General features: G+C 55.2%; 1 protein-coding gene across 1 annotated transcript in view; it reads right to left on the reverse strand.

The window, feature by feature from the left end:
- LOC117654429 (eyes absent homolog 2) overlaps nt 1-15,842 on the reverse strand; it is a 212,181-nt gene that overhangs the window by 43,027 nt on the left and 153,312 nt on the right. The window contains exon 2 of the mRNA XM_034401054.1: nt 14,869-14,943. Coding sequence (XP_034256945.1) covers nt 14,869-14,943 — 75 coding nt within the window. The remainder of the gene's footprint in view (nt 1-14,868; nt 14,944-15,842) is intronic.

The following is a 15,842-nucleotide window of genomic DNA, read 5'->3' on the forward strand; positions in this document are numbered from 1 at the left end:
AGCAAATTTTGCAGTAGGTAGCAACTGTTGCAGGGGCAAATGCTTTAGCAGCCTCTCAAGAAAATACCCCCTAATTTACGAATCAACTCTTTGTTTACAAACAAAATAGTAATTAATAACTCACTTTACAGTGACGTGGAGAGTGGCAGGCTCCAAGTTGTTGCGAATGGAAAAAGTAATTTGAGGATATCGATTGCAACGACGGAAAGACGCGAAGGGGAAAGGAATGAGAGGGAAAGAGTGGAGGGGGAATGCCCAGCACCCCTCACTGACTAACGTCTCTAACGTCTCTCATGGCGCGTGCTGCGGGGAATGCACATCCAGCCACTGAAAAAAATAAACAAAAATTATTAAAATAAAAAATACGAAACCCGTTTAGGACAAGTCGGTACAAACAAACAGCATACGCACGCTGCGTACTACATGCACATCGGTGAAAACGCGCCGCGATAAATCGATTCGGTGTTGAAAATCGATGCGGATTTCCACCTGCAACAGTTGGGACTTGGCCGCGTACGGGGCGGTCTGGACGGCACCGCGGGGGACCCCCCGCCGGGAAGGTACGTGTGGTCCACCTGAGCCCCGGCCACGCCCCGCCACACCGGTAGTAGCGGCCATACAACACACACACACACACACACACACACACACACACACACACACCACACACACACACACGCGCGCGCGCGCTCGTGTGTTTTATTGAGCGTGCTTATCACCATCAAGATAACACCCTGCATCTCGTCCTACAGGGCTGCGGCAGGTTCAGGTACTAAGGACAAGATACCAGCTGGCTGCAGCGACGCGCGCACCTTCTGCACGAACAAGGGCAGCAGCGGCAGCACGTATTTAACCGCAAAGGGCAGCTCGGCGCGTTCAAAGCCCACGCGTTATTTTTTGTACGCTGTGTTTATAAATTGCACGACGTGGTGCTTCAGCGGAAAGAAATGAACATTAGTCAGCTGTCTATGGGGCGTCGAGAAGTGGCGTAACTTCGCGGGGAAGCCCATCCAGTTAGCGCTTTAGACAGAGAGAAACACACACGGAGAGAGAGAGAGAGAGAGAGAGAGAGAGAGAGAGAGAGAGAGAGAGAGAGAGAGAGAGAGAGAGAGAGAGAGAGAGAGAGAGAGCTCTCCCCCCGGCATGTGTCCCCGGGTTACTCAGCTGGCAACCCTCACGGCCTCATAAGGGCTGAAAAAAGGCAAACAAAAAAACAACTTTCCCCTGACAGTAAAAGGGGGCGCCCGCCGTTTTACTCTGTAAACGGTGTGCTAGTAAGAGACAGCGGCATTTGTCAGCATTCCAACCAACCTAGGCACACAGAAAACGAATCTGCGATTTTCAACTCAAAGCCCCAGGCTTGCCCCGCGGGACATCACGAAAAACAACAACAAAACAAAGGCCTCATTAAAATTTAAAAATAAAAATAATAAGACAGCGCGACACGTTGAAGCGTTGGTCGGAACTTGAAGGGGCCGTAAAGCTGAAACTAAAAATACAATTAATTCTAAAAAAGGGAGCTCGAGATGCGCGCTAAATTCTCAGGGGTGCAATAGCGGCGTCCGCGAGAGTAAAACATCCCGCGCTCCCTTCCGCCCATTATTTTCGGCCCTTTTACATCTCTCTCTCTCTCTCTCTCTCTCTCTCTCTCTCTGAACACGGTTCAGTAATGACGCAACGAGCCTTCCGGTGTCCCCTATAAAAAGCAAGGCGGTGGTCGCTCATGAGTAAGACCTCGTGTCGAAGCCGTACGAATTAATCCCGAGGCCCAAGGAGGGAAGGAGTACAAAAACAACAACAAAACGAATCCCGTGCGACGCAGCGGGGTCAAGCCACTCCAAAAGGACAACTACTTTTGTACACCAAGAAAATCAATTTCGGGTCACACGTTCCATTCGAGTCCCGTTTAGCGACTCTGGAGCTCAAAACGCGTCTGGAGTTGCAGCCGCCTCCACCGGTCTTCTGGCCCACCGTGCAAGGCTCATTCTCAGGATATTGTCTGGCGCGAAAGCGGTCCTCGCTGCTCGTGTCCTTTGCTTCGGTTTGAATGTCACCTTTCCTATGTGAGGCTCCCAGAGTGCCCCGCGGTGCCCGCGGACCGTGGCGAGCTGTGGTCAGTGCGGCCTGGTGCGGCCCCAGCCCCGAGGTACCGAGTCTCGGGCCCGTGGAGCCGTACTGTGGCTCTCTCTCTCTCTCTCTCTCTCTCTCTCTCTCTCTCTCTCTCTCTCTCTTCTCTCTCTCCCTCAGATAGACTGCCGATCCGGACGCCCTCCCGCCCGAAGCATGGCGGAGGGGCAGCGAGGCGGACATGGCCGGGGCTTATGTTACACACCTCTCGCACCGCGGCCGCAACGCGCCGAGGCGCGCCGCACAAGATGAGCGTTGCCTGTCCGAGGCACCAACAAAGCATCTGCGAATCGACGAGTACACACAGTGGGCCAGAAGACCGGTGGAGGCGGACTAAACCCTGGACGCGTTTTGAGCTCCAGAGTCGCTAAATGGGACTCGAACCCGAACCGAACGTGTGACCCCACCAATGGATTGCTCTCCGATAGAGGAATCCATTGGTGGGGTCACACGTTCGGTTCGAGTCCTTTTTAGCGACTCTGGAGCTTAAAACGCGTCCAGAGTTTTGGCCGCCCCCACCAGTCTTCTGGCCCACTGTGTGTACTCGCACTCATCGATTCACAGATGCTTTGTTGGTGCCTCAATTCAATCATTACAGTCATCGCGGACACAATCAACTCCAACTCACTCGTACCCCACGTTAAAAGTTTGTTTTAAATTTTCGACAGAGTCACTACTTGCCTGTGGCATATGCACGCCCTGCGGCCATCGCATGCCATCGGTTTATACAGTCACTCATCAATACTCCATGGACAGGTGAACGGGGAGAGGACGGCAAGAACACCGTAACTGGTCCGCTGGGGCGGCGGACTTACGGGGCTTTTGGCCGGGACCTCCACCGGGGCAGCGAGCCATGCGGAGCAGCCCGCAGACGTCGCCAGGCATCAGCACCACCTCGATGGAGCTGTAGGGGACACCGGACAGACACGAGCGGGCAGGTGGACAGACGGACAGACAGACAGACGGACAGGCATACAGACATACGCACAGCTGGACAGGCGGACGCGGTGTGAGCACTCGCGAGCATCTCAAGCGCTCTCCGAAACCACCCCCGCAGCAGACTTATTCCGAGAGTCATTTTCACCGCTTTGTTTCTCTCGCACCTATACGGAACTCGCTATGAGTGCGAGAGAGACAGAGCGGTGGAAATGCCTCTCTCGGAATTAGTCTGTAGAGGCATAGTCACTCCACGGACACTCACTCGCCCTCAACAACCCACTCCTACCTAAAAATGATCATCATCATCCCGGGGGACACACACAATCGGTATTCATGAAGGGGGACCAATTAGTGTCTTGAATCTCAAACTCTCCTATTCAGGACTACGGAAAATAATCAACGGGCATTTGAGTTTCCTTGAAATTTTTCACAGGTGGATATGACTGACGGCTGCTGGAGGTCCGAACCGAAAGAGCCCCAAAATGGTAACGTGAGTGCGACGCCCCTTTGCGTCCGACCTTGCCGCGACCTTGACAAGGACGCGAATGGCGTGGGGCTTTGGTCGCCTATTTAGCGGTGCGCCGTGCAGGACACCAGGATAACGCTAAGCAGGCCGCACCTGGATTTGGACTCGCTTCCTTCATTCAGGGCGTCGGCGGCGCAGAGAGGCGCGGCGGGCGCCTGCTTGTTGCTGGGGTGCGCGGGGGCGGGGCGGGGCGGGGCGGCGGGGTGCGGTGGCTGGGGCTGGAAATCCGAACCGCATTTCAATTATCGTGTTTCGACGACGACTTTAATGCGATTCCCTTCCCGCCTTCTCCCCACCACACCCCACCCCGCCCCGCCATGCCACGCGCTGCCACCCCGCCCTTTGCCGCACCTCTCGCCGCTGAGTCCCTCGGGGGAAGTCCCCACGGATGTATCCGCGCCAGAAAAAGCGATAGAAAAACTCGAGAGAAAAAAGTGAATAAAACGAAAAGTGAAGGTCCCTGGAGCAGCGTCACCAAGGTGTGGCCCTACAGGGCTACTATTTGGGCTCTCCTCTCGGAACACAGTGGACCAGAAGACCGGTGGAGGCGGCCAAAAGTCTAGACGCGTTTTGAACTCCAGAGTCGCTAGATGGGACTCGATCCGAACGTGTGACCCCACCTGGATTGCTCTTCGAACGAGGATTCCATTGGTGGGGTCACACGTTCGGTTCTAGTCCTGTTCGGCGACCCTGGATCTCAAAACGCGTCTAGAGTTTTGGCCGCCTCCACCGGTCTTCTAGCCCACTAGGCAGAATGGACGCAGGAAAATCACCCCCCCCCCCTCCTATTTTTTTCTATGGCACCTCGATAACCTTCTGAAAGGCAGGCAAAAGACCAGACAATACGTCTGAAAATATCAAAAAGTGCTACTTCGTCCTCTCGAAAGGCCGCCTCTGGATCCGCCTCTGGCTGGAGAGGTGCGTTGGGTGGCCTACCGAGCGCGCTTCAGGGGTCCCGCCGCACTGGGTCGTTGCACGCCCGACTCCAGGCCCGACTCCAGGCCCGACTCCAGGCCCGACTCCAGGCCTGGAGGACGCGGCGAGGGGCGAAGTGTTGCCATGGAAACGGGCGTCATGACAGGCCCAGCCTTCGGCCCTGGCTGCCCTGGCTGCCCTGGCTTCGACATGCGACACCATCTTACACTCAGCCACCCTCCCCGCCGCCTTTCTTGCCATCGGCAGAGGGCCCTTAGGCGGCCATCGGCCCACGGCATAGGTCTGGGTGAGGGCAACCATCACCATTTCGGAAAGCAGCAAGCAGCGCTCGCGAATACAATTGCACTGGGTCCACGAAATCATCTATAGCTACGTCTTCACTGCTAATCCAAAGGTAGGACAAAGAACACTCTCGCGAACATAACAGACACAGGTCCATGAAACCATCTCCGTAGTCACATCCGCACAGCTAATCAAAGTTTCAGCCAAGTATGCCAACATGACATACATTTGCAAGTGTTGACCAGTTATGTCCCACGCTTCCAAGTATGTCTTGCATTTTAGAGGTCCGACATGTCAGACAATGGTTTTCAATCGTTGAACAATGAACAAACTGTGTCCTTAATATTCCAGGCGTGGGACAAATAGAGTGGGCGGCACTTGCAACTGCAGGACATTATGGTCTAGTAAACTCCATAGACATCAGTTGTAGGGCCCAGTTTCGTGTGACTTCTGTTGGTGCTTTTTTTGTTGTTTCGGTTATTTCTTTTCTCCTGGCTCCTCCGCCATCACGAAGCGAGCCGAGTGGTAATTTTATATCTTCGCTTCTCGGACGAAATGTAATAAGAAAGCACAATGGAACTTTTCTCGGGCATGCTTTTGTTTTCCCAGCCAGCCTCTCTCTCGACAGCGTGGCAGCACTCAGCGAGTCAAGGCCCACCCCCTCTGCGACCCCCTTTCACCACCCCAGCCTCCCCCCCCCCCGCCCCTCCTACTCCCTGGGCAGCCCCCTGCGACCCATGCCAAAAGCAACCCCCTCACTCCCTTGCACCATCCCTGCTCCCACAGCCCGCTGCTGCTGTTGCAAACTTTTCCGACTCCGTCCAGCATCCCCAAAATGCCCAACGCCTGTCCGCTTCGTGGAAACCGTATCCCTTCGCCGACTCGGCGCAAGCCGCCATTTAGAACGCCGCCGATCTCGTTAGCAGCACTCCTGTCCGAGTGCGGAGCGGCCAGCAGGCTGATTCCGAGAGACGTTTTCGTCGCTCTGTCTCTCTCGCACTCGTGGGGCGGGGCGCGAGAGAGACCACGGGTCCGAGAGAGACGGAGTGACAAAATGCTCCGCCAGGGCCGCCCACCGCCTCGGGCTGGCCACGGCACCCTACGCCCTACGGCGACCCACCCCTGAGGAACTATGGAAGGACCGTGGAGGGACCATAGACGAACCATGGACGAACCATGGAGAGACCATGGAGGGTCCATGGAGGGACCGTGGAGGGACCGTGGAGGGGTTGTGGAGGGACCGTGGAGGGGTTGTGGAGGGACCGTGGAGGGACCGTGGAGGGACCGTGGAGGGACCGTGGAGGGACCGTGGAGGGACCGTGGAGGGACCGTGGAGGGACCGTGGAGGGACCGTGGAGGGACCGTGGAGGGACCGTGGAGGGACCGACCCCACTCGCTGATGTTGGTGATGAGCAAACGCGGTGCGGCCGCAGTGCCGAGTGACACACGATACCAGGAGGGGAGAGGAGGGGAGGGGAGAGAGGGGGCGGAGGGGAGGCTGCGGTGTTTTCGGGGTGGTGCTTCATACATCGACCCCGTTTTTCTCGCCAAGGTGATGATGTTGTTCATGGCCGAGGCGTAATGACCGCGGCAACCAGTCGCTCTGTCTCTCTCGCACCCGCAGGGCACGTCCCCTGAGTGGGACAGAGACGGAGCGTCTCCTCGCAGCGAGAAAGCAGAGTGGACCGCCGGGAGGGTAGGCAGCCCATCGCACACCCGCGCGCGTTGGGAGGCGGTCGCTCAGGCGGTGCCGCCCTGTCGTCAAGGGAGTGCCGCAGCAGTGATTCTAAACCATGTTCTCCGTTCGATCCGTGATCTGTGCATCTGGTACAACTAGGAGACGTTTCGTTACAGTAATTCAGACACTTTGAACTCTGCGTTCAAATCCCGAATCAGCTCTCACGATTCTTTTCACTTTCGCTTTAGAATTTTTGTCCCCGTCTCTGTCAGTATTCTACTGGCTTAGTTTGATCTGATGCAGCGCCTCGAAGTAAGCCGTCAGTCCAAATTGCACACCGCGGTGGCTTTACTGACACACTATCTCTCTCGCACCTTCACGGTAAGGTCCCGTGCGAGAGAGACAGGACGAATCGGCCGCAGCCGATGTCACCTCATACGCAGTCCAATGCAGCCTCGTCGAAATGCATGAAATTCACGACCGCTGTCCTGTTTGCATGCAAAAGGCAGGTTACCTTAATAGAATCCGCGTTTCGGCCCGTTGCTGCTGGCTCGCATATTCATGTGTTGTGTCCCAAGATGCCGAAGGGATCTTGGGGTCTTCCGAATGCCTTCCCGAAGGCTTCACGAAGGCTTCCCGCAGGCACTCTGAAGGCTTTCCGAAAGCTTCCGAAGCCTCTTGAAGTCGTCGTTGCCGGCAGCTCTCCACGAAGCACACGACCGAGAACTGGACCTAGCCTCTGGTAGGCTATGTCTGAGACATCCATAGGTCCAGCCGGACCACAGACAAAGCCTAGGAGAGGCTATGTCTCGTTCCCACTGTGGAGGCACTGCAAGGGCACTGCCGCTGTCTTCGTCGTCTGCTTCTTGCTTCCGATTGCGGTCCAGGGTGGAGCGGCTGCTTCACACTGCAAAAGTTTGTTGGCACTCTACGACAAATTCGTGGATGGCATTTTCATCACTTTAAAATGATGGCAATGTCATCACAAATTGATGACAAAGGTCCTGGGCGGGACACAATTATTATGTCAACTATTTTGATGACATTCTTGTAAATATGCCTCAAAATTTTTATCCAGTAACAACGAAGGTGCACTGGTCAAGTGTCTAAATAGCTGCGTGGGAGAGAAAAGGGGGGGGGGGAGTGGGCTCCTTTCCAATCACTGTTTTCTGAAAACCGTACACCCCGACACATAAATCGTAGGACTACGTTTAAAAAATTGGGAGAGCGGTCAGAGAAATGCACAAGTTGACAGCGCTGCCGTCACAGGAAACGTCCAACGGTAATTTGTCTTCAATATTCACCGATTTTCTGGGTCTTCCCTGGTCAGCGTGATCGGGGCCGCTTCGGGTGAACTGCGCCGAAGATGCACCAAAGCTGCGTTGAACACACCCGTCTCGCAGAGTGGTCGGATCCGAACGGGCATCGGTGAGGACACGGCGCCAGTTTTAATACACCCTCGCCCCTCTCCCCTGCCCCCCTCCCGCCCCTGTCCCTTCGCCGGCCGTGGCGGTGGAGGCTGCAGACCGATTCCGAGAGTCGGTTTTCATCGCTTTGTCTCCCTCGCACCCATACGGGACGCCCCGCGAGTGCGAGAGAGACAGAGCGACGAGAACGACTCTCGGCATCAGTCTGCTGTTTATTAGAGCGATTCGCATAATCGGATGCCGTCTGCATAAACTCTCCGCGGCAAAGTCCCGCCGGATTAAGACGGAAGCCGAGTGCTGCTGGCGTCGTGACCTGCAGAAGAGTTTCGTCGCTCTGTCTCTCTCCCACTCCCTGCGGGACCCCCTGAGAGTGCGAGCGAGACAGAGCAACGGAAAGAACTGTTCGGAATCGAATATGAGCGAGCCGCGACAGGAGAAGAAAGAATGCAGCAGCATGCAGGGCAGATGGCCTGTCTCCCTGTGCGTTGCGGGGGAAGCGCTGTCCACTGTCAATGTCTTACGGTGAAAGGCTGCACCAACATATTATGGTGGAGATTTTTCCATAATAAAAACGAAATTCGGCAAAATATCTACAAGATACAGTGAATTCTCAACGGCATGTTATGACGTCAGCTGCACCACTATAATAGGGAACATTTTCACCATAATACGGAGAATCTGTACAACATTTAGAGTGCAGGTTCAAGGCTGGACTTCTAACAACGCGGCTCTGCCTAGCATGAACCGCCCGCTGTAAACTTAGCGAGGGAGGTTGAAGTTTCAAGGCTGGACTTAAAACCGAGGGGGTAAACACTTCAAGAAATCGTGTACAGACTACTCGGTATTACGCTGTATTACGGAGGTATTACACGTGTATGACGGCCTAAAAAAGCAAAAAATTGGCACATTTTACCCGAAAAAGGTATTACGGCCACGTGTATTACGCGTAATACACATTTTTTTTGTACAGGGTTTTACGCGAGTGGTTACCCCCTCGCTTAAAACAACGGCTCCGTCCCCCCGCGACAGCGGTGGGCGAACCCTGCTAAAACTTGGCGCACACAGGATTGTGGGGATGTGCTAAGATGTCTGAAGATTCCAGCTTTATTTGCTATACGTTTTGCCCAGTCACATACATTTTAAAAACCTGAAGGTGGAGTGTGACTAGATTGAGTACCCAGTTTCGCGGTGGCGCTAATGCATTGTCAATGCTAATTTTCCATGACACAATTTTTTTGTATTTTTTTTTTAAACTATTGTTGAGGGAAACGGCGATGAATTATGGACCCGGAACCTGCTTTACAGTGGACAACAATTTTTTGTCGCATATTTCGCCTAGCTTTAGGCTTTTTTGTTTCATCTTAGATCCTCCGAGACCCTCGGAAGCGCTAGGTTTCCGTGATTTTTCTCGTTTCTTTCCGGCTTTGCCATCGCGTAATGCCATGTAAACTACCCTGCGTTCGAAGTTTTCCGGATGATCGCGGGGAGCTGCGCAGGGAGCTGCGCGGGGAGTCGGGGACATACCCCACGTGTGGGAGCGACCTCGTGGCGTGGAGTATCGCGAGTATCGCCATGAGAGCGGAGCGTCACCGCTGACTAGGGCAGATGCGATTAGCATTCTCCCAGCTGCGTCCACCGAGTTCTGGTCGTTTGGCTCGTGCAGAATTGTTGGCTTCCCTAACAGGCACCGCGTACATAAGGAAATAAACGTCTCTAAAATGTCAATAAATAAAAAAATAGTGAAAAAACTATAAAGTGGATTTTAAAAAAATGAGCGCATATCAATTTTATTTGTCAAGTCCTGCTTGAGAAGTGATAATTTCGGTACGCTATACCAGAAGTTTTATTCCCGTCATCCTTCTCTGGCACTGCCTCGGGCAACGCACTATACTCCAGCGGCTGCCGACGATACCCCGCGCCGCAGAGACCGCAGCATTGCCGTTGGGGTTCCGGACTCCGCCGCACTGCGGCGCCACTGTCGCCCTCAGCACCGCGCCTCCACAGTGGAAGCCGCGCGGAGTCTGGCGGAGTCCCTGGCCCTTCCCGCCAATGCCGAGCCGAAGACTGTCGAAGACTCGAACAAGTTCACGAAGTTCAAGAAGTCAACGCACAACTAATACGCCAGTCCCAACTCCCTTCCTTTCCAGTACTTTCATTGGCTGCTCAGACACAATGAAATGATTTTTATTTTCTGGCGAGATACTTTGATCAAAACTCATTGTGAAAAAAAAAGAAAAAGAAACTGAAACCACGTGACTTTGAACTTTTGTTTCCAAATATTGAACGGTTTTGGAGTGACTTTCCGCTGAAAAGTCTCTACACACTTAAAGGCTACGGACAAGTTTTGCTAGAAACTGGAAGTTTTGCGCATTAACCATTCTGGTGACAAAAAGGAACCAGGCAGCTCATGACAAATATTTTACTGGCTGGCAACAATTTTGCCACTGGATGTCGTAAAACGTACAGATTGATACCATTTCTTAAGAAAACTGTCCATAGTCAGTTGGTGTGTAGTAGTATGCTGTGTATGTCAGTCCACGAGCTATGTCCATGCGTCTGTTCGACCGTCGCTCTGTCTGTCTGTCCATCTGTCTGTCCGTCTGTCCATCCGCCTGTGACACGTTAGCGCCGCCCTCCAGGCCTCCAGGCTTGCATCTCGGCGGTAGCTCGGTACCGCTTCGCTCGGCTTCGCGCCGCACAATATCACCGTGACGCAGCCGTTCTCTCTCTCTGTCTTTCTCGCGTTTGGTCCAGCCGGCGCAGCGTCCGACCACGCCCTCCGCGGTGCAGCCTCGCTCGCTGGAGGCTGGCTGGAGTCTGCTGGAGCCTTCCTGGACGCCGGGCTGGCTGCAGTTTCACTGCCGGTTGTCTCGCTGGAGGCTTCAGTCTCACTGCTGCAGTATTAAAGATTGTTTGGCTGGAGACTCTTGCTAGTGTGGTCTTTCTGTGGTCTCTTTTGGAGGAGTCTCTTTGGAGTCTCGCAGCACGCTGATAGAGTCTCTGCGCAGCATCTTTAGCTTCTCTTTAGAGTCTCGTCGCAGCATAGTTGGAGTCTCTCTGAAATCTCATTGCACCATGGTTGGAGTGAAGCATGGAGTCTCTGCAGTAACTGACTGGAGTCTCTTGGCAAGCTGACTGGAGTGGAGTCTGATTGCCTTTGAAGCGCAGCGAGCGCCTGTGAAGTCCAGGGTAGGCAACCACCGACGACAGTCGCGTTCGGCGGGTTGGCCTACCCTTCGATGCGCAGGCGCTTCCTGGGGATGGAAACGCGTATTCAACTTCCTGTCGCCGGGTCAAAAGCAATCCCGAAGAGCAATCCATCGGAGGGGTCACACGTTCGGTTCAAGTCCCATCTACCGCCTCTGGAGCTATTGGCCGCCTCGCCTCCACCGGTCTTCTGGCCCACTGTGCGGCGCGCTGGTCCGCTCAGAGCCATGACTGGACTCCAGCGCCGGAGGGCCGGAGGCGGCTGGAGGCTAGTGGCGCCAGCACTCCCGCCGCCCCCTGACTCGGCTCCGCTCGCGCTCCACACAAATAAAAATGAAGTGTTAATTGGCGCGGCAGCGCGGGCAGCGCGGCGGAGCAGGCCGAGAGGGGCCCCGGCCACTACGACCCGATCGGGGCGGTTCGTTTTGAGAGAGGCCGGCCTTTGTGGACGCCGACTTACGCACTCGCTGTGTGTGTGTGTGTGTGTGTGTGTGTGTGTGTGTGTGTGTGTGTGTGTGTGTGTGTGTGTGTGTGTGAAGGGACGGCGAGGGGGAGTGGCTAGAGAGACCCCTGTCATTTTTGCGGGTCAGCACACTATGGTCTACGGGCTGCGGCAAAGCCTGCGGCGAGCGGCCGCCGCCGCGTCCCCCTATCGCCATCCTCGTCTGTCCGCCGCGGCGGCCCGGTGGGTGTGAGAGAGAGGGGCGCTGTTTTATAATAAGCATGTAGGGAGGGCGGCGGGCCGATCAAGTCGCCAAGGGCGAAAAATGCCGGCGCCGACGCACCGTTTTGCCAAATTTCGGGGCGGGACGGGGAGGCACTGGGTCAACCACCCCGACCCGAGTGAGGAGAAGAAGGAGAAGAGTCTCCAGTGGCGGAGTTGGTGTCGGTTATTGGGTGCTGTTTCGCCAGCCAATTTAAGTTTTATTAATTGTCTAGGAAACTGGGGAAAAACGGTATCGACGTACTGACCGGTTGAACTTCTGTAAAAAATGAGCGGGGCAACCTTCCCAGTTTGAAAACTGACCGTATGGCACCTTCAATTTATCATCGTCGACCGAGCAGTGTCAGCATTTGAGTCGCACAGTCTCTTCGATGACCGTCGCAGTCTTACGATCGCCCTTGCTTCTGCCTGTGAGACTTGGAGTCCCGCGGATCGCAAGATCCGTTCGAGTCATCCGTTCGCATCCCATACTTATCCCTCTTCCGGCCGCCAGTGGCCCAGTGACACTCCCTCTCTACCCCTCCGCCTCCTGTCCGTCCTCTCCGTCGGACTGGACTCACCTGCCTCCCCACCTGCCCGAGCCGGGGGCGGGGCCGGCGGCAGCCTGGCGCCCCACGCGCCCTCTCTCTGTCTCTCTCTTCCTCTCGCACCCCTGCGGGACGCTGCGGGACGCGCCGCGAGTGCGAGAGAGACGGAGCGACGGAGCCAGCCTGCTCGTCCTTCGCGCCGCGCGCGCCAAAAAAGCACAAAAGGAGGAGTGCAGCGTGAATCGGCCGCAGACTGACTTCGAGAGTCGTTTTCGTCGCCCTGTCCCTCTCGCACACACTCGGGACGCCCCGTGAGTGCGAGAGGGACAGAGCGAGGCCAGTCTGCGGGACGGCACCCCAACTGCGCGGCCGAAGTTAGCGCCCTCTCCGTCGGACGCTCGCTTTCGCATCGTTCGGCATTGTTTGCAGGCGCTATTTAACAGCCGTTAACGTGCCTCTAATCTGGTTAATAGCTGCGCCGCACTCTCTCTTCTCTCTCTCTCTCTCTCTCTCTCTGTACCTGTTGCGCTGACCGGCTTGGTTTTTTGCGTGGGTTCGCGCACACACTGCGTTTTGGGGGCCGCTGTGGCGAGACTGTGGTACGGCGGTGTCAAAATTGGCAAAATTGGGAGAGAGAGAGAGAAAGAGAGAGAGAGAGAGTGGAGCGAGGATTGGCATATGTGGGGTCAACAGTCGGCGACATCCAGACGCAGATCGTTATCTATAAAAAGGTTGCCCGAAATGGTTCGGGTGATTCCCAGAAAAAGGCGCCGGATTCGGGGAAGCGGCGGGAACCCTTCAGTCGGGGGCTGCGGTGCGACCGAGTGCAGGTGTGTGTGTGTGTGTGTGTGTGTTTGTGTGAGTGAGGAGAAGAGCGTCTTCAGACACCTCTGCGCATTTCTGCCAGCTACTCAACAAACAATGCAATTTCGAACCGCGTGGTTCCGATCAGCTGGAAAAGTAAAAGGTGAGGAAGGGGTAGAGGCAGGTGAGAGTGAGAGAGAGAGAGAAAAGGGGAGGGGGGAGGGGGGGAGGGGGGGGGGGAAGGCGTGGCCGCATAATGTGGGAACGGGCCGGGCTTTGATTTCCAGAGATGCATCACATAAAAGGCTGTGCGACGGAGAGAAACGGCGGCGCGGCGCGCGCGTCGGACAAGGACAGAGCACCGTGACGCTGCAGAAGGGGTGGCGTCTATGTACAAAAGGAGTGAAATCCAGGCGGCTACCGGTTAATAGCACGCCGCCGAAGGACCGAAGGCTGCGCGCGCCGCTAGTGCCGCCGCCGTCATAAGAAGGAAAAGAGTTACGGGATCGATTCCCCATAGGGACAAACCGTATTTTCGTCGACAATTTTTTTTGTCCTGAGACTTTTCTGCAAGGTAAATATTTTGTTGCTCGTGTTTTTTTTAGCTTCTTGGCGATTGTTTGATTAAGATCCTAGACTAAAAGTGTGCACCGTCATTTCTTTTTTTTTTTTGCTTCGTTTATTTGGAATCTGTATTTGTGAGGGTGTGAGGCCCGGCCATTTGTTAAGGCACGTGGGGATTCACCTGCGTGAAGCGTGAAATGGAACGGCAGCACTCGCGTTGACAACAAACACTTAAACCCTCATTAATCAGGCACACCGATTGACTCGCACAGTCCGCCGGGCCGTCTGTCTGTCTGTCTGTCCGGCCGGTTTGTTTGACTGTATAACATCATTCATTGCATTCAAAACGAAACCACTTTTTGAAGAAGAAGAAGAAGAAGAAGAAGAAGAAGAAGAAGAAGAAGAAGAAGAAGAAGAAGAAGAAGAAGAAGAAAAAGAAGAAGAAGGAGAAGCAGAAGAAGAAGAAGAAGAAGAAGAAGAAGAAGAAGAAGAAGAAGAAGAAGAAGAAGAAGAAGAAGAAGAAGAAGAAGAAGAAGAAGAAGTGTGGTTTCTCTATGGGACACCGAGCGACAGTGCTAATTACTAGTGTGGCCGGCGGCTCCCCCGTTCGCTTCTTGCTCTCTGGACTCTCTGGGCCCGCGCACGGTGTCCCTCTGCCTGCAGCAGACTGAGTCCGAGAGTCTCTCTCTGTCTCTCTCGCCACTAATGCAGCGGGTGTGTGTGCGAGAGAGACAGAGGAGAGAGAGAGAGAGAGAGAGAGAGAGAGAGAGAGAGAGAGAGAGAGAGAGAGAGAGAGAGAGAGAGAGAGAGAGAGAGAGAGAGACGTAAAAGACTCTCGGAATCAGTCTGCTGGGTGTCAGTCTTGGCGTCGTCCGTCTTGTGTGTGCCGCAGCTCCCGCCGGGGCCAAGCGCTGGGCGGCCCAGACCGTTTGGCCCAGAGCGGTTGGACTCGCGTCGTGTGACCCAAACCTAATGGTTTCTCTCCGAAGAAGCTCCAGGTCACACGTCCGGTTCGAGTCCCATTTAGCGACTCTGGAGTTCAGAACGCGTCTAGACTTTTGGCCGCCTCCACCGGTCTTCTGGCCCACTGTGCGCCGGCCCCTGGACACGCCCTTCCAGGTACTCACTCGGACCCTCGGACACCAGCACAGGCCGCGCCGCGCGTCCGTCGCCGACCCGGCGGAACAAGAGTGGAAGGCGGCCTGAAAAATGTACGAACGCATTAGCGAGCGGAAACACACACACACACACACACACACACAATCGCAGCCTTTCCGGGATGTGTCAGCAGCGCAGAGGATGGGTAAGAAGGAGAAAGAGGACGAGCACTCAAGTGATCTCGTCAAAACTATCAATCCATGGAAAATATTGAATACATTTCCCGCTGAGCTTTTAACAAACTGAGAGAAAAAGAAATGAGGACAAGTTTTCGTTTGGTAGAGAAACGTTAGCAGCCGGCGCGCATGGGAAAACGATAGGGATGTGTGTGCCGCCTCGATAAAGAAGCGTTATTGTGCTTTTTGTGTTCGCGGCGAGGTGGGTCTGTCCATTATGTTCTCCGCTCCGTGGAGTCGTCGGCCGCCCCGCCCCGCCCCCGCCCCGCCCCCAGCGCCGCCCCGCCCGGCGCCAGCCCGCGCCGTGTCCGCCCCCTTGTCCCCTCACGCCGAGTTTTGTTGCATCTTGGCGCGCGGGGTTTTAATCCCGAGGAGTCGTCTCATCGCTCGGTCTCTGTCGCACTCATGGGGCGTCCCCTACTGGTGCGAGAGAGACAGTCACTGGTCGAGAGGGTTGCCTACCCTCTGCATGGCAGGCGCCTGTCTTTCGTCAAGAGGACATCGCCTTAACTGACATTCAAAAGTCAAGAGTATTCTAGTGCTTGGAAACACTTGTATTCCTGAAATTTCCTCCGAAACAAACTGATAAACATTTGAAATGAGTGCAGGATTCCGCATGGATCGTGTCTGCCACGTTTCGCCCAGGTGGCCTTCGCACCTGCGCGCCCTGTCCCCCCGATTGCCATAGTGGAGCGATTCCTCGCACTCCTCGCTGTCTCTCTCGCTCTTACGACGTGTGCCCTAGGGGTGCGAGAGAGACAGTGCGG

Source organism: Thrips palmi, unplaced genomic scaffold (genome assembly GCF_012932325.1).
Source record: "Thrips palmi isolate BJ-2018 unplaced genomic scaffold, TpBJ-2018v1 HiC_scaffold_10, whole genome shotgun sequence".
NCBI classification, from domain to species: Eukaryota; Metazoa; Arthropoda; class Insecta; order Thysanoptera; family Thripidae; genus Thrips; species Thrips palmi.